The sequence below is a fragment of the Rhinatrema bivittatum genome, chromosome 4, assembly GCF_901001135.1.
Source record: "Rhinatrema bivittatum chromosome 4, aRhiBiv1.1, whole genome shotgun sequence".
Taxonomy (NCBI): domain Eukaryota; kingdom Metazoa; phylum Chordata; class Amphibia; order Gymnophiona; family Rhinatrematidae; genus Rhinatrema; species Rhinatrema bivittatum.
In genome coordinates, this window is record NC_042618.1 from 40,110,654 (window position 1) to 40,135,260 (window position 24,607).

The 24,607-nt window shown below is 44.3% G+C and overlaps 1 protein-coding gene across 1 annotated transcript in view; it reads right to left on the reverse strand.

Annotated features, from left to right (window-relative positions):
* The window catches only part of CDC42BPB (CDC42 binding protein kinase beta), a 412,316-nt gene that overhangs the window by 231,563 nt on the left and 156,146 nt on the right, over positions 1–24,607 (reverse strand). Inside the window, exons 5-8 of the mRNA XM_029597996.1 lie at positions 20,570–20,665; positions 19,688–19,836; positions 3,908–4,001; positions 2,682–2,882 (exon numbers count right to left, since the gene is read on the reverse strand). Coding sequence (XP_029453856.1) covers positions 2,682–2,882; positions 3,908–4,001; positions 19,688–19,836; positions 20,570–20,665 — 540 coding nt within the window. The remainder of the gene's footprint in view (positions 1–2,681; positions 2,883–3,907; positions 4,002–19,687; positions 19,837–20,569; positions 20,666–24,607) is intronic.

Below are 24,607 nucleotides of genomic sequence, written 5' to 3' on the forward strand. Positions count from 1 at the left end.
GGAGAACGCTTTCTACTTTCAGCAGGGGAGGGTGGTGAAGGTAAATTATCAGTATCTGTGGAAGTATCATCACCCCAGGTGTCATAAGGATCAGGTTGCTGACCTGTAGGACCCCGAGGGGGTTGGATACCTGAAGGTCCCGGTTGAGACTCCGAGAAACCGGAAGGAATCACCGGGGGCATCGAAAATACCCTTGGAGGCATCGGTGCCGGCATCGAAGGCATCGATGGAGCTGATGTGCGTATCGCTGCGGAGGAATGTATTGGTGGGCGAGGGACGACACGGCATCGATGAAACCAATCCCGAAGGAGGAATTCGATACGGTGTTTCTGCACCCGATGAAGTTGGCATTGGGGAGCGCACCGGTACTGTCAGTGACCCGGGTATCACCGGTGGAAGGGCGGTCATGAGCGCTTCCATCCGGGCGAGCAGCGGTGCCAGCGCTGCTGGAATCGGGTCGATGACTGGTTCCACTCTCAGTGGCAGAGTCGGTGCCGAAGGAGTCTGGAACCGTTGCTTTGCTTTGTCGATGGCCTCCTGGACCAACCGGTCCAGTTCTTCCCGGAGACCTGGGGTAACAATACCCGGCTCCGCGGAAGAGGGAGGCTGAGGCTGAGCCGGAGGGACCACTGTCACCGGTGGAATCGCGGCTCCCAAACCCCGATGGGGTGAGGGTTGCCTCAATGTCTCAGAAACAGAAGTGGACGGTGCCGCTTCCGATTGAGACTTCTTCGGTGGAGGCTCAGACGGTACAGAGATCGATGACTTCGATTCCTCGACGGTCCGAGACTTGCGATGTCGATGGCGATGCTTTTCCCTCCAATCCCCACGATCCTCGGGGGAAGGGACGGGAGTCTATGGCCGTGGAGATGTCGATGGCAGACGGTCACCGGGAGGTTGCCAACAATGGAAGGACTTCGACGGTGCCGGTTCCGAGGACGTCGATGCGATGGACGGCGGAGTGTGAGCATGGAATAGGAGTCCCATCTTCTCCATTCTGGCTTTGCGACCTTTTGGTGTCATAAGAGCACATTTGGTGCAAGTCAGGACATCATGCTCACTCCCTAAGCATAATACACAGACTCTGTGAGGGTCTATGATAGACATGGTGCGCGTACAGTCTGGGCACCGACGGAACCCCGACGCCATGGCCATTGACCTAAAATTTAGCTGCGGGACGGTCAACGGCCCACAGGCCGCGAGGGCTGAACTCGACGGTTACCGGCAAAAAACGGCAAAAAAAAACTTACCGAAATACCGCAGGCTAAATTTAGATAGAGGGGGGACCCCTGTGGGGCGAATTTTACTTCAAAGAAGTTCGAAAAGAAATTCCTGTCAGGAATGTGGAAGAGCTCCTTAACCGCGTGGCAACTGCTGCGTGGAAAAAAGAAGACTGAAGGGGGACCCCTGCTGGCTGCAGGGTTGGTGCCGTGCTGGGCATGCCCAGTAGGGGCCAGTCAAAGTTCCAGAAACTTTGACAGAAGTTTTCCGTGGTTGGGCTCCATCCTCGATGTCACCCATTTGTGAGGACAACCATCCTGCTTATCCTGTGAGAAATGTATTTCCTCACTGACACAGCATACAAAACAAGAGAAGTACAGCTACTATTATAATTTTAGAGACAGGCTTACCACCACCAATGAATATCAATTTATTCTGAGGGTTGTGAACACACCAAAGGATTTCTCAGGGGCAGATGACCATGTGCAGGTGCAAGGGAAGTCCTTCAGGTCATAAATTACTATTATGATAGTGATCTGACTGGGTAATTACAATATCAAACATGAAGCACAGATCACAATATGGCTAATGATATGTAAATCATCTTTCATATCCCAATATTTTCCAATCAAAAAACAGCAGCATATACTGTATACTCATTCAATAAATTGTATGGATAAACATAAGCCAGCAGTGGGGGACAGCTTATAGAAACATAGAAATGACAGCAGAAGACGACCAAACGGCCCATCCAGTCTGCCCAGCAAGCTACGCACTTTATCCATTTTTTTATTTCCCTTTTTCTCTCTCCCACCTGTTACTATTGGCTTCCAGTACCCTCCAGCCTTAATTCTCCTCCACCCCACCACCAATGTAGAGAGCAGCTCCGTATCTGCATCCAAGTGAACATCCAGCTCAATTAGGGGTAGCAACCGCTGTAACAAGCAGGCCACACCCCTGCCCCATACTCTTACCCACCCCTGTTTTTTTTGTTTGTTTGTTTTTTTTTGGAGATGGCAGCCCTCCATCCTTCCGCTCCGTGAAGGTGGAACAACCACTGGCATCCCGCTCCGTGAATGCCTCTGTGGCTACTGCCGCAGAGGCTTATTGAAATGTTTCAACTAAAAATATGAAGAAAATTTTAAAAGAACAGATCTATAAACAGACTATTGTGCATAATTTTAAATTTTATTTTTCATAAATCTATTTTAATCTATATTTAGGAGTCAGATGCCACTTTGACCCAGTGATTGAGGAAACAAATGTTTATATGCACACAAAGATATGTAGAATCCATAAGTATTGTACAGAATTTAGACAAAAGTAATATATAAAAAAAAAATGGTATTCCATATGCTTCTTTTGAAATGGAAAATAAATCTAATACCTGCTCCCAATATACAAAATCTTGGCAACAGAGTTGCACACGATAGAAAAACAAAGGGAAGAAATGTGCTTACTTCATGATTCATGATTTTCCCATACGTTTCCACTAATGACTCAGCATAAAATGGCGTTTCACCATACATCATTTCATACATGCAGACACCAAGAGACCACCAGTCACATTCTGGACCGTATTTCCCCATTCCATCTTCCATAGCTTGTAATATCTCTGGAGAGATGTAATCAGGTGTACCCACTGCAACAGAGGACTGTACCTGAAAGCAATATATATACATTAAGCTGGAAAATTTCAAGAAGCTTTTGAACATTATGCTCCAAATGTGACCATACTATTTTCGGCTAGGGATGGTAGAAAATGTTTATTTACTTAATGGGGGTAGAGAAACAAATCTTGCTCTAAAATTAGCTAATAATTCTGTACAAAGTACTCAAAGCATGCAAGACTGGGATACAGCCAGATAAAGTTCAACACAAGCACATTTTTAACATTCTGGATTATTTGGATACTTAACAAGACCTCAAAATTAGTTTAAAGGTTTCATATTACTGAAGTTAAAACTCATCACCCTAAGCAACAGTAAGAAAAAACATAACCAAATCTATTATAGACAAGGCTGCATGTTCTTTTCATTCTATTTTAATAAGCACAATTCTATGAAAACAGACCAGAAAAAAAGTATTTCTCCAAAACTAGGATTTAAAAGAGCTAAAATATGAAAGAAAACTGTACCCTCTATGTATAGTGCAAAATTTGACAAAATGAACAAGTACTAAAATGTATCCTTTATCAATCAATTGTTGAAGCTGTTTTAAATCCTGGAGAGCAGCCATGTTCAGGAAAGTTTCACAAAAGGCATCACAATGAACTGGCTCATGCAATATGCGGGACACTATAGCATGTTTGGTCCAGTTCTATGGGCTTATAAAATGTTAAAAAAAAAAACAGCTTTTGATACACTTGCAAGAAGCAACTTTGAAGTCCTGCTTCTTCATAGGGAAATCAGGATCATATCTCCCAGAATACTACTGGGTAGAATTTAAAAAAAACCCCCAAAGGACTGACTTCAAAGATTTTTGATGACTATTTAAAAAAAAAAAAAAAAAAAAAAAAAAAAGCGAGAAACAAGCATTTATAGCTAAATTGATTGCTTGCCACTTCCCACATACATGCCAATTAACCTTGAATAATGATTATATAATTGATACCTATGTTTAAATATGACCTCAGCTCTCCTTTCTGCCCACAAAAACAAACATGTAACAGATGACAAATACATACAGCGCCATCATCGTTCATTTTCAAACATGATCCAAAGTCTGCGAGACGTATGTGACCATTCATGTCCAAAAGAACATTATCAGGCTTTATGTCCCTGTGGTCAAAAAACAAAAGTGTTAATATCAACTCACAAGAAGTAACATACCAGAAATGAATAAATACAATTGCTTGAGAGCAAAATTACCAAGGAAACCATCACCAAACAGTTTCCAGTACATTTTGCTTTTGATTTTAATTCTTTTCTCCTAGTATTTATCTGTGGTGTGTGGGAAAACATTCTAATGTTAACTGGAATTTAGAACTTCTGAAGACCAAACATGCTGCTATGAGTAGTTTTAACACACCAACCCCAAGATCCACCAATGTAGGTAAAATTCACCAAAATCACCTTCAAAAACCCCCAATCACAATTAATAAATTTTTTGGTATAAAAGAATTTTTGTCTTAAAGAAAAATTTGTGACTTTTTTACTTGGATATTGAGATTTATAATGGAAAAGTAAGGGAAATATAAAAAAGAAAAGCCAGAGAAGAAAAATTGTGAATGTGGGTTTTTGAATATGAGTAGTTTTAAAGCAAGGAGTCATGCAAAGCTGTAGTTGAGCTACTTTCCCCATATTCAAAAGGCCATTCTACAACAATGAATGAAAAAAAGCCAAAAAGGCTATTTTTTGACCTGGCAACTTCCTACCACTCCTTTGGGCTTCCAGCTCAATTAGTAACAGCCTCTATTAGTACAGTGCATGAGTCATTTGCAGCTCAAAGGCTACTCTATTTTAGGAATTCCTAAGGTTTCTTTTCCTTGAAAAGTTGAAAGAAGCATCTCCTATTCCTGCAAAATCTAAAGTTTTTAGTCATATTAAAGAATGAGGATGAGTAGAAAGAACAGGAATGATGGCATTTCCCTGCCTTGTATTTTAGTTTCTGTTGTACAACTAAAAGTAAAGATCCAATTACAGAACTAGTGGAGCTGTGAAAAAATGCCAGGCAGCAGTCACAGCAATCACCCTCCAGGTCTCCTTGGCTCCTCCATAATGAGCAGTCTAAGGCTGAACCAGTCTGACAGCAACAATATACTGTTAAGTTCATTCTTAGACCAGCCACCGAGGAGAACGTCACATGTCATGGTTGACAACCCAGCATTTTCTCAGAAACCACTTATTTCTATAACTAATAGAGGAATTTCTCTTATCTAATTCTGTTACTTGCCAATCTGGACTACGTAGGATGCACTACCTGATGACCACTACTCGTCTTTCCCTGCCATCAGGCCCATTTCATCATAGTTCTAGATGTGTACATGAAAGGAAATAGCAACTTGTAATATGGCCTCAAATTCACAAATTACTTTTAAAGTTGTTTCCATAAAATTGTTTATGCTATCCTTCAGGGATGCTTCTCCTGCTACTGTAACAGCCATGAACTTTGATATGCCTGATACAGCACTACCCACATTAGGGGCCTGACCCCACTGGTCCATCTCTTCTTTCAGTAGCCCGATCAGCTTTAAAAAGACACCTCAGGATGGCTCCTTTGTGGTTCACGTAAGCTATTCCTTACCATGAAGCAAACAGGAAAACATCTTGGATCTGAAAGACCTCCCCAGAATGGGATCTGCCTTTCTATGCTTCTCACATCAGGATTGATGCCATCCATCTGATTAACAGTCTTATTCTTGATCCTGCAAATAACAGACCTTTCAGCTGCTGCCTCCTCTTTCCTGCACTGAATAGGAGGTGTTTTCCTAAGCCAGCAGGTGGCTCTGAACCCTATATAGTACAGACTGGCAGACATATCAGAATTATTTTATTTTATTTTTATTTTTTTTTTTTAGAGAAATGTCTTCATGCCCTCTCCCCTCCTCATGCCCCTGGATCACTACAGATTAATTTCAGAAGCAGGTAAAGACAAGGACTGGATTTATCGATAGGCAAAGTAGGCAACTGCCTATGAGCAGTCTCGCTGCTGTGAAAGTCACTTGTTTTACATTTTCAGCTGCGCCGTGCCATCTTGTAGGTGAACAGGAATCAGCCAGTTGTCCACATGCCTAAGTGTAGCCAGAGGTATAAATCTGCTGCCAGGTAAAGACACAGCTACTTTAAATTCTATAGCAGAGATGGGCAAATTACAGTCTATGGAAACTTTAAATCAATGTAATCTAATCTGCATTTTTATATAACAAACAGTTTCTGATCTACCAAAAGGACCAATACCCAATGCAGTTTACAAACAGCACAAAATAAATTATTAAATTCAAGTAGAATACAAATACCGGGTATAATAAAAACAAATACAATCAAAATACATACATTAGAACATTAGAATATAAGAACGTAAGAAATTGCCATGCTGGGTCAGACCAAGGGTCCATCAAGCCCAGCATCCTGTTTCCAACAGAGGCCAAACCAGGTCACAAGAACCTGGCAATTACCCAAACACCAAGAAGATCCCGTGTTACTGATGCAATTAATAGCAGTGGCTATTAGCTAAATAAACTTGATTAATAGCAGTTCCCTGTATGTACCAGGATCAGTCCAGACTGCTGGGTTATGCCTCCCTTCCAGCAGATGGAGTCAGAGAAAAGCTGAAAAGCACCCCCAGATAACCCGGTGTGCCACCTGCGATCTTTCAGTATTTCTCAGACTCCAGCAGATGAAGGATGGCATAACCTGCGGTCCTGATCCTTTGCAAAATTCTTTATTTGATTGATTAATAAGTGAAGGGAGTATCCAAACCTTAGTCCTTTGACTAGATCAACTTTGTAGTAAGTAGTAAAAAAAAACAAACAAAAAAAAAAAACCCAGGAAGACTGAGATCACTTTGTAATAGCAGGCAAGGCTAGGCTCCTGGAGAATATTGACACAGCCCGGTGAGTTGGGGGGGGGATTTACCGGTGGGCCAGTCCCTCCCCCCCATACAGTGCCAGAGACGTCTTAATTCCTCTGGTGGGTGCTACAAATTGTATATTAAGCCCAGGGACGTACATTCCCCTGGTTGAGTAGCTCTGAAAAAGAAAAAATAAATACATAAAAGACAAAGAATAAGCCTTTTAAACAGAGCGAGCCTGCTGAAATCTCCCGGGGCTCCGGAGGGGGTGAATTGCTTCACTCAGCTGATTTTCTACTTATGGCTTAGATTGCTATGCCGTGAGGATCGCGATGTGCAGCGTGTGGAGAGCCGGCAGCACGGCTCTTTCGCAAAGGCCTCTGTTCCCGCTGTATCCCCAGGGGCGAGGGGCCTTCGCAGTTGCCGATTGCAGGGAAAAGATCAGTGTTGCTGCAATTGTGCGGCTTAGGCCCAGTCAGACAGTTCAACAAGGAGAGGCCTGCCCCGTCCGACAAGCGCAGGAACGGCGGCCATTTTGCCCGATTCAGGGCCCAATGCTGTGCAGGGCTCAGACGCACAGGGCTCAAGAGGAGGGGATTTCCCTCCAATTTCTCCGCCTATGTTAAGCCCCCAAAGGCCTCGCGATTTGGGACATGATTCTTCTCCTCCTCCTGCTGTACCTCCGGAGGGGGGGGGGGGGGGCCCTTAAAGAGACAGCACCCATTTTCTTCTCAGTTTATTTTACTGCTTCACAAAGCTTATATGGAGGCTGAGGCAGACTTGGATGGGCAATATTCTCCTCCTGCTAAGATCCCCAGGCCTGCAGAGGATCAAGGGGCTCCTAGGACCCAGCCTTCCCATCCTGATGCTGAGCTACCGGTGTCTTCCACTCCTCCGGGGTCCACGCTTCCGGACCCCTCCCCGGTGGATACTAGCGATGATGTTGTCGGGTGGAGGGGGATGATCCGCGGGTGCTCCGGTTATTTCAAAAGGAGGTGCTAGACCCTTTGATTCCTCATGTGCTACAGGAACTAGACATTCAGGCTCCGCAGCCGGTGACAGATCTTTCTTCAGGGGATCCTGTTTTGTCGGGCCTGAGGGCCCCTCCTAGAACTTTTCCTTTCCACCCGATGCTTTTACAGCTTATGACCTGGGAATGGGATGTGCCTGAAGCCACCCTAAGGGTTAGTAGGGCCATGGAAAAACTTTACCCACTGCCGGACGACTTCTTGGACCTTCTCAAGATCCCTAAGGTGGACGCGGCCGAGTCGGCCATCGCCAAGTGCACCCGGTTCCGGTAACGGGAGGAGCAGCTCTCAAAGACCTCCAGGATAGAAAGCTGGAGGTTCTACTCAGGCGAATATTTGAAGTATTGGCCCTCAGACAGAGCTACCCTTAGATGGGTTCAGCAATTACTCACAACTCAAGAGCTCCCTCCGGTAGAGGCAGAACAGGCCGACCGCATGGAAGCGGCGGTTGCTTATTCAGCGGACGCTTTGTACGATCTTCTTCGTACTTCTGTGCGCACGATATCCTCAGCAGTTTCGGCAAGGAGGCTTCTTTGGCTCCGCAATTGGTCAGTTGGTATCTCTTCTACGTCTCAGCTGGGCGCCTTTCCATTTAGAGGAAAGCTATTTGGAGATGATCTGGAACAACTGGTTAAGTCCTTAGGGGCCAATAAGGTTTACAAGCTCCCAAAGGACAAGCCCAGGCCGTCTCGTCCTTTTGGTGCAACCCGGGGTCATTTGCGGGGTCAGCGCCATTTTTGTATAGGTAGGGGCTCGTCTTTTGCCCTCTGCAGTCGTCGCCAAGGACTCAGGCTTGGGCTCATTCCTTTCGTGGTAGACTGTCTCAGCGCGAAGGATTCTCCCAAGATTTTCCTCCAACAAGGCTTCCCAATGAAGATGCGCCGACCCATTCCTCCGTTCCCGAGTTCGGGGGTCGTCTCTCCCTGTTTCGCGAGGAATGGGTCACGATTACGTCGGACCAGAGGGTTCTAGATGATATAGAACACGGTTATGCTTTGGATTTTGCTCGCCCACTTTGGGATCGGTTCCTGGTGTCTCCTTGCGGGTCTCAGGCAAAGCAACAGGTCATATTCCAAACCCTGTCTTGGCTCAAGGCTCTGGGAGCGGTTGTCCCGGTGCCACCGAACGAATGTCGGACCAGCAGGTACTCCATTTATTTCATAGTCCCCAAGAAGGAGGGCTCCTTCCGGCCGATATTGGACTTAAAAAAAAGGTCAGTCATTGCGGCCGTCCACAAAGGCAAATATTTGGCTTCTTTGGATCTGACGGAGGCTTACCTTCACATAGGAATCTGAGAGCATCATCGAAGGTTTCTGCGGTTCATGGTCTTGGACGAGCATTACCAGTTTCGTGTGCTGCTGTTCGGTTTAGCGATGGCTCCCTGCGTCTTCACTAAGGTGATGGTGGTAGTGGCAGTGTGTCTGCGGCGGGAGGGGATCTTAGCTCATCCCTATCTGGACGACTGGCTCATTTGGGTGAAATCGGAAGAGCTCTGCAAGGTGGTGGTGCAGTCTGTTTTGCATCGCCTCCATTCGCTCGAATGGGTTGTCAATTTCTCCAAGAGCCAATTGGTACTGTCCCAATTGGCTCTTGGAATTTCTGGGAGCACGGTTCGATATGTCTGTGGGCAAGGTTTTCCTGCCTCAGGAGAGGATGGGCAAACTAATGTCTCAGGTTTGACGTCTTTTGGCCCTTCCGTTGCCCAAGGTATGGGACTATTTGCAAGCTCTTGGTTCTTTGGCATCTACTCTGGAGTTGGTTCCCTGGGCGTTTGCTCATATGAGGCCTTTGTAGAGGGCGTTGCTTTCCTGTTGGGACCCCAAGTCCGAGGAGTTCCACTTGCCCTTGCCCCTTCTGGATCCAGCCAGGGCCAGTCTAGAATGGTGGTTGATCCCCGATCACTTACAGCAGGGAATGGATCTAGAGAATCCACAGTGGATGATCATGATAACGGATGCCAGCCTTTCCGGTTTGGGGGGGGGGGGGCAGTCTGTCAGTCCCGATCAGCACAAGGTCAATGGACAGCGCAGGAGTCCAAGTGGTCTACAAATCAGTTGGAGACAAGGGCGGTTCGTCTAGCGTAGTGCCGTTTTCTTCCGCTAATCCAGCATCGTTCAGTAAGGATCCTATCCGACAATGCGACAACCATGGCTTACATAAATCATCAAGGGGGAACAAAGAGTCGGCTGGTGGCCGCAGAGGCGGACAAGTTGATGGTCTGGGCGGAACACAATCTGCTCCGGTTGGCGGCATCACACATAGTTGGAGTGGACAATGTCCAGGCAGATTTTCTCAGTCAACAAAGGCTAAATCCAGGCGAATGGGAACTGTCCGAGGAGGCGATGCGGCTCTTGACTCGCCAGTGGGGAGCACCCCAACTACATGTGAAGGCGACTCAGCTGAACGTGAAAGCAGCTCGTTTCTTCAGTCACAGAAGGGAGTACGGGTCGGAAGGGGTGGATGCCCTGGTCCTTCCGTAGCCTCACGACGCACTCCTCTATGTGTTTCCTCCTTGGGCGCTGGTGGGGAAGGTCTTAAGGCGAACAGAGTGGCCGTGGAGGCCGTGGTTCACAGACCTGATCAACTTGGCGGTATATGGTCCCTTGCATCTCTGTCACCTACCGAATTTACTCCGACAGGGTCCAGTATTTTTTGATCAGGCAGCTTGCTTTTGTCTAGCGACTTGGCTTATGAGAGGAGACAGTTAAGAAAGAAGGGCTATCCGGATACTGTGATTACCACTCTAATACGCGCACAAAAGACCTCTACTTCTCTCACTTACGTTTGGGTGTGGAAGTTTTTCGATTCCTGGTGCAGTGGGTTGAAGGTGTCCCCGCGCCAGGCCACTAATGTGCACATTCTCGCAGGAAGGCTTAAAGAAAGGACTGGCGTATAGCTCGCTCCGGGTTCAGGTAGCGGCATTAGGCTGTTTAAGGTTGATGGTACATCCATTGCAGGACATCTGGATGTGGCGCGTTTTTTGAAGGGAGCCAAACATTTACACCCACCGGTGCGTGCAGTGTGACCTTCGTGGAATTTAAATTTGGTTCTCCATGGGCTCTGCGGTCCTCCCTTTCAGCCTATCAAGCGGGCTACATTGAAAGATTTAACACTCAAGGCGTGTTCCTCGTGACTAACTGTTCGGCCAGATGAAAATTGGAGATTCAAGCGTTGTTCTGCAGAGAACCATTCTTGCGAATCTCGGACTCTGGGGTTTCGCTTCGGACCGTGCCTTCTTTTCTGCCGAAGGTTGTATCGGCGTTTCACGTAAATCAGTCAATCGAGTTACCAGCTTTTCCAGATTTGGATAGGAATTCTCCTCAGGCTCAGGATTTGAGGAGACTGGATGTCTGCAGGATACTTCTGCGGTACTTGGAAGTGACTAATGCTTTTGCATTGTCAGATCATCTTTCTGTCTTATGGAGCGGTCCTAAGAAAGGGTGTAAGGCTTCAAAGACTACTATTGCCCGATGGTTGAAGGACGCTATTGCTTCGGCATACATATGTCACGGGCGGCAAGTGCCAGATTGTCTTAAGGCTCATTCGATCAGATCTCAAGCGGCATCTTGGGCAGAGAGCCAATGTGTTTCACTACAAGAGATTTGCAGGGCAGCTACTTGGAAATCTTTGCACACGTTTGCTAAGCATTACCATTTGGACGTCCGGGCTCCGGATGTTGATTCTTTTGACAGCAGTATACTTTGAGCGGGACTCTCCAGGTCCCACCCCATTTAGGGCAGCTTGGGTACATCCTAGCAGTCTGGACTGATCCTGGTATGAACAGGGAAAGGAAAATTGGTTCTTACCTGCTAATTTTCGTTCCTGTAGTACCAAGGATCAGTCCAGATGCCCGCCCAGGGGTATAGTGTTCAGGAGAATCCGATCAGTTGGTTTTGTTTTTTTCTCTCTGCAGTTTTTAGATGAATCTGAAGATTTTTAAGCAAGCTTATCCATGGAAGCATTTCAATCCATACTCTTGTCCTGTACATAGTTTTCACAGGTTCAACTAAATTCTCTTGATCTAGTGATTGGTTGTTTAAATTTACTTCATTCTGCTTTGATATTGATTGTACTGAAGGATCGCAGGTGGCACACCGGGTTATCTGGGGGGTGCTTTTCAGCTTTTCTCTGACTCCATCTGCTGGAAGGGAGGCATAACCCAGTGGTCTGGGTTATGCCTCCCTTCCAGCTTGATCCTTGGTACTACAGGAACGAAAATTAGCAGGTAAGAACCAATTTTCCTTTAATGGACTTCTCCTGCAAGAACTTATCCAAATCGTTTTTGAACCCAGCTACACTAACTGCACTAACCATGTCCTCTGGCAACAAATTCCAGAGCTTAATTGTGCATTGAGTGAAAAAGAATTTTCTCCGATTAGTCTTAAATGTGTTACTTGCTAATTTCATGGAATGCCCCCTGGTCCTTCTATTATCTGAAAGTGTAAATAACCGATTCACATCTACTAGTTCAAGACCTCTCATGATCTTAAAGACCTCTATCATATCCCCCACCCAAGCAGTCTCTTCTCCAAGTTGAACAGCCCTAACTTTATAAAACATTATTTATAAAACATATTCTGTTCTCCAAACAAATGTTCAGGGTGGGTTACAATAGCACACACATAAAATAAAATCAAAATATAAGTCACTTACAAATTAATCATAAACAAAAGCATCCTGAAATAAAACACCTTTGAGACCCTTTCTAAATAATTTGACATCCTTTTCCATCTGCAAATACACTGGGAACACATTCCACACTGTGGGAGCCACATACGAAAAGGCTCTCTTACAGATGAACTGTATATAAAAATCATGGTTAGGGGGTACTACTAAAATAACTTTTCCTTAAGATCTCAGGAAATGTTCTGACCTATCACTCTGTTTCCTAACATACATTAATTGTCTACATATATTAATTTATGCACCGTTACTAACATTTTAAACTGAGAACGGAACTTAACTGGAAGCTAATGCAGATCTTACAGCATTGGAGAAATGTGATCATACCTACTGATTCTAGAAATAATCCTTGCTGCAGCATGTTACACAGTCATAACACCTGTAAAACTTTTTCTGGAAAACCAGTGAGCAGGCTGTTACAGTGGTCTATATGGGTCAGTACCAAAGCCTGCAAAACTGTACTGAAGAGTTCAGTGAGTAACATAGAAACATAGAAATATCGGCAGAAAAAAACCAATCGGCCCATCCAGTCTGCCCAGCAAGCTCCCACACTTATTTTCCCATACTTATCTGTTTCACCAACCACCAGATTCAGGGCCCTTGTTGGTAACTGTTTGATTCAAGTTTCCTGCCATCCCCTGCCATTGATGCAGAGAGTAATGTTGGAGTTGCATCAAAAGTGAGCATAAGGCTTAATGGTTAAGGGCTGTAACCACAAAGATTTAATCAACTTGAGTTTATAAAAGGCAAGTTTAGCAACATTCCTCACATGGGGGACCATAGTCAATTTTGAGACTAAACACATTCCCAAAATACAAACTTCTGTTAGTACAGGCAATAAGATCCCATCTAGATTAATCTGTAGATCATCTGGTGGGGATGATTTACCTACTCACAATTTTGTTTTAGCCACATTTAGCACAAAACCATTTTCCCCCAACCAGATCTTAATTCTCTTCATACATTCATAAAAATGAGTCACTGGAAAATTACTCTTAGACAGGGAAAAAAATAATTGGTCATAATCGACAAAGTATTACAAGCCTAATTCCCTAAGAAATTGACCAATCGATGACATACAAATATTAAATAAAGTGGAAGAGATGGCTGACCCTTGAGGCGCCCCTGACCGTAAAATATGCCAGGGAGAATGTACTGCCCCCAACTGAATTCTTTGCTTTCTTCCCTTCAAGAAGGATTCAAACTATTTTAAAACAAATCCTCCTATGACAATGAAATTAAGCTGTTGCGACATCAGATTATATCCCGCCATATCGAAAGCTGCAGATGATAAATAATAAAATGCAGCAGCACGGTTCCAACCCACACATTGGAGAATGCTGTTCTTCCAATCTAGTAAATTATAGTCACAGGGATGCTGCTGGTCCCTTGATTGGCATGTGAAGTCTGTTCAGCTCTCAGATCTTTGGGATAACATCCTGTGGATCCTATGTGCCATTATGTGTATTACAGCTCAAGTTTGGCATCGCTCTCTGGTGGAAATTCAGAGAGTTTATGGCAGCAAGTTAGGTCCTAGCTCATCGTGGCAGGAGTACTTCACTTCTGGCTGGATACATCATTGGGCTGTTGAACCTTTAAGAGGGAACCCCTGCCCTCAGACTTTCAAGGAAGGTACCCCCTGTCCCCAAGCTCCTTAGATTTTCAGACCTTCGAGGAACAACCCCACTTCTCAAACATTTACTGTCTACTTCAAGGGAGACCCACACCACTTCCTAATTCTCATACCCAGGGCTTGTGCAAGGGGATTAGGCACCCTAGGCACCTTCTCCCTTGCGCCGCCCCCCCCCCCCCCCACCCACCCGGTTGTGGCCCCCGACTCCTTCCTCTCGGTTTTTTGTGCTGTGAGCAGATCTATCTTCCTTGAATCTCCACTCCTCTTTGCTGCCGCTCCTACTCGCGGTTCCACAAGGCTCATGCCCCCTAATCGTCGGCACCTTAGGCCTAGCCCTAGCTCACCTAGTGCTTCTGCTGGCCCTGCTCACACCTCCTCTGTTCCTGACCCTCATTAGTACCTCTCCCACCTCCAACCAGCTAGGGTTTTCAATATGAACTTCAGGTCAAAAGGTTTGCTCAATCCTTGTTCTATAAGATTCACCCACTTACCCAACTATTTACTTTTATCTATGGGTATAATACTCAACTAAAATCTATGGGTATAATACTCAACTAAAATGAAGCAAGAAATACTACAAACTAACTACTGGCAGGTTTACAACATACTAAGCTACTGAAGAGAGGATAGATCTGCAAGCTGGAATAGGAGAGAACTGCACTGGCTCCATCATTTACATTACTTTTTAGTCTGGCAACAAAATGTCAGATGGATGATTTCTGGCATGCACATGAATCATAGTATTCCAAGTCTGAGCAGAGTCACCCAAGCACTGCTTCCCAATAACACTCTTGTTTACCAAAGGTTTTGCTGGCACAGGAATTCAGAAGTGTAGCTTAACAATAAAAAAAAATGCACAGAGTGTACTTTGACTTCCTGACTAATTTCCTCCCACTGTATTAGAGGAAGGAAGGTTATTTTCTTAATATCTTTCAAAACAGCAATAGGGTTGATACATTTTTACTGCATAATTAAAAATGTTTGCCTTGAAATAAACAGAAACTAGTCACTTCCACATACTTTTTGCTGATGTGCTCAACTTATACTGTTTTTAATACTTTTTTACTAGTATAAGAACATAAATACCATACTGGGTCTGATCAAAGGTTCATTAAGCCCAGCATCCTAGCTTCAAAAATGGTCAATGAACAGGTGGGGGGGAGTGGGCTCACTCCTCCCCCCCCCCCCCCCCCCCCCACCTGTTCATTGTATTTTCCTCTCTTTAGTTATCATGTAAACCGATATGATGTCCCCACTAATATCGGTATAAAAAAGTTTTAAAATAAATAAATGCCCTACTGAGCATGTGCAGCTGTAGTCATCGCCCCCTAGGCAAAGTTCCTCAGTCCATAATATAGCTAATACATGGAGAAACCAACTTCCAGGGGAGGCGGGCGGGTTTTGTGAGGATCAACATCCTGCTGTCCTTGGAGAAAACCTGTTACAGGTAAGCAACTCTGCTTTCTCAGAGGACAAGCAGAATGGTAGTCCTTACACATGGGTGAATCCAAAGCTCTAGCCTGTCCAAGCAGGACAAAGCGGGAAACCGCACCCTGCTGAAAGCACCACCTCTCTTCCCTTTTGCCTGCGAGGCAGCTGACCCACAAAGGGGTCTAGGTGGGAAGAAGTTGAGTTCTACAAAGAAAACCATAGAAAAGAAAACCATAGAAAACCATAGAAAAGACCGACATAAAACCCCAATGTGGGGAGTGATGTGAGTGCCAACAAGAAACATACTCCGCATCATGGAAAACATTCATCAGGGTTTACTGATCCAAAACCCTGCTTGTACAGTAGGTCTAAAACCTCCTGGATACAGGAAAAAGTCTAGAGATGTATACAAGAGGACTCTTGGACGAAGACCGCACACCTTTCTTCAGTGTTACAAAACAACCAAAAAACCAAATGGGGCTTGACATCCGAAGGAAAGAATGTCTCTGCAGAAGTGTGCCCATGTTTGGCCAATAGGTATAATGGGCAGAAAACCCAAGAAATGCTTGGAAGAATAATCAGCAAAAATGGCAAGCACCAGACAAATTGACCAGGGGATGAAAGGCAATCCCTGAATGGAATGGCTAGCCCAAACCCCCAAGCAGGGAGATATGTTAGGCCTGAAGCTCACCCACACTGCAATCCGTCAAAGGCAGGGCTATCTATCCTGACCAGAGGATAGTTCAGGTGAGCAGGAAGACATTTTGGTTAACCTAGTGAAGTGAGAAAAGCTAAAGGCAGTATTGGCCAGTGCTTGGCAAAAATATAGGCAAAAATTGGTGTCTCTTTCCCTGAAGGTATACCTTAGCTTCCCCCCTCCCCCCCAAAAAAAAAAATTCCAACTGGAATTCGGAAGGAGCTGAGCACACAAAGAGGCAGACCACTGGACTACCGGGGTAAGCAGAAGTCACTAGGTTGTTTAACAACCCCAAGCGAATAACTCAGTGCCAATTCCAGTAGGGAGTTACCCACTGAGCCCTCAGCTTGCTTGGAACAGCAGGGAAGAAATTCAGAAACACTCCACTAAGACAGGAAGCAAGGATACCACAAGTGCAAACCCCTGTCGAACAGGATTTCTTCACCGGCCTGGAAACTCTAACCATACCAGGGAAGGGCAAGGGTGATCTCGGAACAGACTGCCCCGAACCCAGCTTAGGCATTAATACCTCAGCCATGATAGCATATACTTCTCCCCTAAGGAACAACAGTCCAGTAAATGGAACAATCATTGCATGAACCAGGACTCCCCTGTCCACAGACAGGGTTATCCCTAAAATGGGGAAGTATAACATGCAAGCCACTGCAACCAACAGCACCACCTCTGTTGTGGGTCCCTCATCCCCAACTTCCTCAGCCATGGATATGCCGCAAGGTTGAAAGGCATATTTGCCAATTAGTTGGATTAGAACCCTCCTCATTGAGGTAGGGTTCCGCAGGAGAGAATGACTGGCAATAGTGGTCCTTATCAAAAAACTCCCATTGAGCTCAGCAGGTATAAAAAATGACTCCTGGATAGGAGAAATCCCTAATCTCCACCGGGGAGCTACTCTGGAAAGGCTCCCTCGCGAAATAGATCTGCTGTGCCTTAGGACAATCTAAAGAGTGCACTATTGCTCGACTGGCTCTCACATCCCATGAGGAACTGAGAGTGACCGCCAGTCAGAAGCAGTGACTTGCCTTCTCCGGGAAATGGAGAACGAAGGACTCTCCTTGCAGAGGTGGACAACCAGGCATCCAGAAGAGAACCCATAAGAGTTGCCCAGGAACCTACTTGAATCCCCCCTTCCTGAAGGGACAGGAAAGCAACAGGAATAAGGGCCTTCCGATCCCGAAAAACCTGTCAACTCTTCAGTTGAGAGTTGAGACAAAATCACTGATCGCTGAGGTTCAGAAGTGACCAATCTGCCACTGGCAGTTACCCTCAGATGGGGAAGATCACCACAGTAATCAATGAAGGGGCCCCAGCAAAAACAGTAAGATGACCATCACTGCCATCCCCCGGCCCTAGCCTACAAGGAGATGTACCGATTCAAAGACTTGAGGCTGTGGTTCAATGATAAGCCTGCCAGGATGGAACCCCAGGGTCTTCCCCACGAAGGAGATTTGTGACACGGAAGGGGTCAAAAGACATTCTTCTTCTGAGGAAGACGACGACTCCCGACACTACCCTCCTGGTATCTACTCCCCATAGGGTTCAACCAGGAATGCCATCCTAGGTCAGTCCTGTGGCTGCGGCACACAACCTGTTGTGCTCGCCACGAGGGACACACACACACCTATACAGTAGAAGGCATCTGGAGAAGAGAGCCCTCCGCTGTAAAAGCATGCTGACCAGTACTCATACAGTGGTATTCCATCTTATGGATGGCAGCAAACCTATGACCCCAGTCGCCATGCTTGTGGGTAGAATCCCATGGTACAGCAAGGACCAAGCATCGCTTGCTAGAGTCGATGGCCATGCGCTACCAAAAGGCAAATCACAGTGTGTGTGATGACACCTTCCTCACCAGTACTTTGTGGTGGTTTGACAGTGGCTTACAAAGGGACAACAGTTAATCTATCGATAAGGGCTGGGATACTCCCTTGTTTTATCTAAATTCCTGACTGACTTGTAAACAATTTCTTTCTGCCTCCAAAAAATCAACTCCCTCCTAAGCTAAACTTAATACTCAATTCAGACAAAACTGAACTCCTCATCATCTCTCCCGACGACAGCGACACTCCACAAATACCAACACCCAATTCCCTGGTCTCCCACGCTAGAGACCTGGGAGTATTAATCGACAACAGTCTAAATCTAAAAAAAATCATTAATCAAACTACCAAGGACGGCTTCTACAAATTGCAGGTACTAAAAAGAATTAAACCATTGCTGCACTTTCAAGACTTCAGATCTGTACTCCAAGCAATTTTATTCTCCAAAATAGACTACTGCAACTCTATCTTGCTAGGTCTCCCTGCCTCCTCTACCAAACCGCTGCATATGCTTCAAAACACGGCAGCCAGAATCCTAACAAATACTTGCAGAAGAGACCACATTACACCCATCCTCAGAAATTTACACTGGCTACCAATCAACTTCAGAATTTTACACAAGTCCCTCACTATCATCCACAAAACCATTCATAACCAAGCCCCTTTGGATCTTCAGTTCCCAATCAGACTTCACACGTCCTTCAGACCGATCAGAGAAGCATACAGAGGATCCTTGCATACCCCCCCAACAAAATCCACCCACCATCTAACCACCAGAGAAAGGGCCTTTTCCACAGCGGGACCAACCATTTGGAACACTATCCCACCAGAGCTCAGACAAGAACCATGCCTGTTGTCTTTCAGAAAAAGGCTCAAGACCTGGTTATTTAAACAGGCCTTTCCATAAACCCAGAGCCCCACCAGCTGTTACGAATGATCACTCAACAAATTGTAAATAATTAATAAAGTTTTCTAGTTACTGTCTGCTATATCTTCCTCTTCCCAGTTCCGGCACCCCTGTTCATTGTAACTTTTGTCTTCTCTATACCATGTTAATAGTTAGTTAGATTACGATCCTTGTTATCTGTAAACAGACATGATATGATCTGTATCATGAATGCCGGTATAAAAAAGCACTAAATAAATAAATAAAATAAATAATTGGAACACCACAATAAATCAAAGGCTGTGCTTGTGGGTGGGAGTTGGGGAAAGACTTGATTTCTCTTATAAATCAAGTACACGTAAAAATTAGCCCAGCATCTCTCTTTTTAAAGAATCACACACAGAATATATCAATTTACCCCACAATCTTTCTTCTCTCCCAAGTTTTAAGTCACATTTCCCAGCAAAGCAATACTCACAAACCCTGTTCACTCACCAGCAAAAGCACCTTCTGTTCTCAATAGTCCCTCAGGATTCAGATACAGAAAGCAAGCTATGGCAATTTATAAGGCAATAGAAATGTATCTGAATGCCAAAAATGTACCTGCAAGTAATATTCTGTGCATTATGAAATAAATCACATGATCCACAGCATCGGGTTAAGAAGGGTCACAGACCTCTGGCCATGCCTGAAAACCACTGAAAATGAAGTTGAAGTGAGTCATGCATCTTTTCAGAGTTAAAAGACTAATTACTTTACCTGTGTACATAATGCAACTGATGGATGGAATGTATGGCAAGAACCATTTCAGCAAGGTAGAACCTGGCCATATCTTCAGGAAGTCTGTCTTCAAATTTACTCAGGAGTGTCAACAAATCCCCACCCACATAGTAGTCCATTACTAAATACTATACACAAAAGGGAAGAAAAAAAATCACAGGAGGTTAGTAAATGTTGATACAATCTCAATTGGAGCAGGCCAACATTTGTCACTTTCTTAAATAAACAGCAAAGAGATACATGCCAGACACTTCAGTCCTTCTCTAATAGTCTCCCTCCCCTAACCCCATTAATAACAACTTTCACTATCAGGGAATACTATGAGGTATACCGGCTAAAGCAATTGTTTTCAACTCTGGGACTTGCATTCAAATTTAGCAAAAGGCCCCAAAGAGATATGAGTTTAATGATCCTAAATGACTGGGAACAAGACTAAATTATGCCATTCTCAAAGAGAAAGATCCGTCAAGATCGCTGACAGGGAAGAAAGATTTCCATCGTAGTTGTCTACTGATCTGTAAATAAAAGTAAGAACCCTTTCATATTAATTTCCAATTTGTATGATCCAGCACAAAATGCAGTCCCTCCTCTCCAAATTTTAGAAAGGAACAGATTAAAAGGGAGAAGCTAAAACTGCTAGTGTTCTTGTAGTTATCCATTTATATTCCAGATAAGACTCTTACAGCTTAGGTTAGATGGAAAATTCTAGTAGATTGGAAAGCCTGAAAAAATAAGACCATACTGCCATAATGAAAGGACCAAGGGTGAATTTGTCTTGTGGCACTGGAAAGAGAAGTAGTAGTTTTACCATGCAAAAGATCCACTACAGAATATTTGGGAAAGAAAGGAAAGATGACATACCAGGTAATTCTCATCTTGGAAGGCATAGTGTAATGTAGTAATCCACTGACAATCGCCATTCACCAAAACATTCCTTTCCTCTCGAAAGCATGCCGTCTGTAAAGGAGGGCAAGAACAAACAGTTTCTGACATGCATTAACCCTGAAGACAAATTTACTATTTTTATCTCCTAATACTACACACTGTATGCTCACTTTGCTAAATTGTATGAAAGGCGATATAATCAAATGTATTAAATTAAAGCAAGTTTGCTTACTGTAAATGGGATTCTCCGTAAACAGGAAGAATTAGTCGTAAGTGATGTCAGTCAACAAGCAATGAATGGACTCTTCTCAACTAGCTCATAGAACACTTGGCTCTACTGAGCACATCATGGGAGTTTCCCATACAGATGCTGCTTCGAGACCCCCCTCAATTAATTGTAGAGCTTAGCTTTAGCAAGAAGTCTACTCTCCAGGGAAGCAGGTATTAAACATAGATAATTCATCCTGCTGCCTACAGAGGACACTGCTTACAGTAAGCAAATTTGCTTTCTCCATTGACAAGCAGGGTTGAATAAGCCATGACACGTATTGAGAGTCAAACTGAGGGTTGCAGCAGAGCGATTACTGAAAAAGCAACCCAGACACCACCATGGACTACTGGGTGAACAGGCTGTGCAAAACTGCTTGCCCAACGTTAGAGTCACTTTTTGAGAGATTATTCAGACAGTAATGGGGCTTGAAGGTGTGAACCGATGACAAAGTTGCACCTTTGCAAATTTTTTTCCCCAATAGGCACGGCTTCTTGATGAGCCTTGACAGAGTCAGATCTGGAGGTCAGCCAGAATACAGCAATGAGCAATACAGACTGCTAACCAGTTGGACAAAGTGTGCTTCGCAACTATGTTCAGTCTATTAGGATCATAAGAGATGAAAAGTTGTAAAACTTGCCAATGTAATTGAGTTCTCTTCAGATAATAAGCTAAGGCCCTTTCACAGTCCAATGATTGTAGGGTCTTTTCCCCCTCATGTGTATGCAGCGTCGGGAAAAAATGAAGTAACACAATGGCTCGATTCAGATAAAAAGCCAAAACTTCTTTTAACAGAAACCTGGGGTCAGTGCGGAGCACCACTTGGTTGTGGAAAAACTGCACATAGTAATGCCTGAAGCTCACTATCCAACATAATTGCACCACAAATATTTCTTTTCATATGAGGAGCTTAAAGGAAGTTGACTACTTCATGAGTTGCACCAATATCACATTGAAATCCCATCACACTGATGGCTTAGCTCAGGATCTCTCAATTGTCATAAACCTTTCATGAACGTTTGACACTAAAGGTTATATGGATATTGGTTTGCCATCCACTTGAACACGGTAAGCTGCTATGGCACTCTGATGCCCTTTGACTGAAGACGTACTGAGACCAGAAGAGAAGAAAGAATAAGTACTGAAGCAACTCCCTTCGTTCACAAGCGAACAGGTCTAGGGATCTCGCTTGATACCAAGAGAAAAGTGTTTCCATTTAAATTTGTAAGCTCTTCTAGTTGAAGTCTTCCTGGTGGAAACTACAATGTCCTTGACTTCCTTGGCAATTATAGCAAAGCATTAGCGAGCACTCAACATCCATGCCACTGAGCTGAGAGAAGAAAGGTTCGGATGATACAAATGACCATCCTCTTGAGTTAAAGTCAGATTGGATGATTAACAACTGGACGAGGTATGAGAGACACATTTGTCTGGGCCTCTTTGGAGCAAAGAGGATCAAATATGCTTGATCCTTGAATGCTTTCTGCACAGTTCTACTAGTTGAAGTAATGGAAAAGCATACAGTAGATCTACATCCCATTTGAACAGAAAATTGCCCGGAGCATATCTGAACTTGCTTCGAAGAAAGGAGAAGAATCTCTCTATCTTTGTCGACCTCAGACTGAATAACCGGTCTGCCACTGCTTGATCTAGATAAAACTCAAGGGGATGAAACATTCTGCTGAGGTGATTTGACAATGTGCTGGAGATACCAGGATGGTAGGTTGCTTGTAGAAAGGCCTCATAGCCATGTAGAACAAGCCCACTCTCAAATTCTTAGGAATTCCTGGCAGAGTCCAAAATCATGTGCCTTCTTGCTTGTTGATGTAGAACATTGCTACTTGTTATCTGTTTGGATTAGAATTCTTTCCTCAAAGGAGATGTGAAAAAGCTCTCAAGGTTTGTCTGATTGTATAAAGCTCCAGAAGATTGATCTGAAACAACTGTTCTGATAGCGACCAGGTTCCTTGGGTTCGGAAAGGACCCATGTGTATGCTCTATCCCCTGGTGGACACATCTATTGCCAGTGTTACTTGATGGGATAGATGCTGAAGGGGTGCCATCATCACTAGATACTCTAGTCTAAGCCACAACTGGAGTGACCCTTTCACTTTCGCCATGACCCTCACGGAGGACAAGGGCTGAAGAAAATAGTCCCAGTGAGTGCAGAGGCCCCAAAGAAGAATTAACATGTTGAGGAAGGTTAAGGGAATCAAACACCGCTAGCACCATGTAACTGAGGACAAATTTCTCTGGCTGGGACTTGATCCTTCTGTACAAATACTTAGATCAAGGTTTGAAGGTAGCACGTTCATGCTGACAAAAGAAATGCTCTCTTCCTCCAGAGAAAATCTATCTATGCCCCTATGAACTTAATCCTTTAGGTCAAGACAAGCTTCAATTTTTCAAAGTTCACAATGAATCCCATGACTGAAGAAGCTGGATCATCTTCTGCAGGGAATGCCATACCCCTGGCTTGCGGAAAAATCTGTCACTAGCCAGTCGTCCAGGTGCGGGCAAAAAAACAGATGCCTTAACGAAGATGTGCTGCTACTTCCCCCAAGCATTTGGTGAATATCTTCAGACCCATGGGCAGCCTGAAGGGAAGCTCTTTGTATTGGTAGCGAGAAGAATCAATTATGAAATGAAGGTATTGCCAATGGGAAAGATAGATGGTACGTGTACATATGCATCTTTCAGATCCAGGAGACATATCCAATCTTTCACATTACTGAAGGACAGTATGATGTGGGAGGAGCTCATTTTGAATTTCACCCACAGCAGGCCCCTTTTCAGATTTTGAAAATCGAGAATGGGCCTCAATCCCCCCAATTTCTTAGGGATAAGAAATAGCGGAAGTAAAATCCTTTGCCATGTTACTCTCTTGAAGTAGAGATGCAACTCTACTTCAAGAGAGAGCCGAGTCGAGTGAGTTGGATCTGGATTTAAGCCTGTACAATGGGGTAGCACTGGAAGATGGGAGAAGTGCAAATGGTAAAAAGACTCCACAAACATGAGGACCTAATAGTCTTTAGTGATCTTCTCACACTCCTTTTGGTAAAGATGGATCCTCCCCACTATGAGAGCAGTCAAAGGATGGAGGCACGACACTTATCCAAAACTAGGCTAAGGTTTGGCCTAGTTTTTGCATGCATGTGATAGCATCTTCGGTGGATGTCTTTTCTGTTGATGCCCTCGAGCCAGAAGCTGTTGCTGAGAAAACACAGGTGGTGCATGATACCACTGAAATTGGCAGAAAAGACAACTCTCAGTAGGAGTGCTTTAAAGTGAAGTAAGGAGCTTTAGACCCAAGGATCAGTGTTTATTAAGCATACCAAGCCATAAAGTTATTAGACTCTCAAAGATGCATGACAAAATATTTGCTGTAGCAGGTCCAATGCTATGGAATCTGATCCCTTTGACTTTAAGGAAACAAACATGTGACTCAATATTGAGGAAACACCTAAAATCTCATTTGTTTAGACAAGCTTTTTTTTTTTTTTTTTTAAGGCAATTGATAGACTCCTGAATTCTCTTCTGTTTTTATGTATTTTGCAGAACATTTTTCTGATCCTGTGACTTTATTTTGAGATTTTGATTTGTTTTAATTTTTTCATATATTTTTATATAAGCTGCCTAGAACATATGATTGTGCACCATATAAATCTTTTAAATAAATCAATGGGGATGGGGAGAGTCTGGGTAGCAACATGCTGCTCCTAGATTTGGGCGGCCATTTCTCTGAG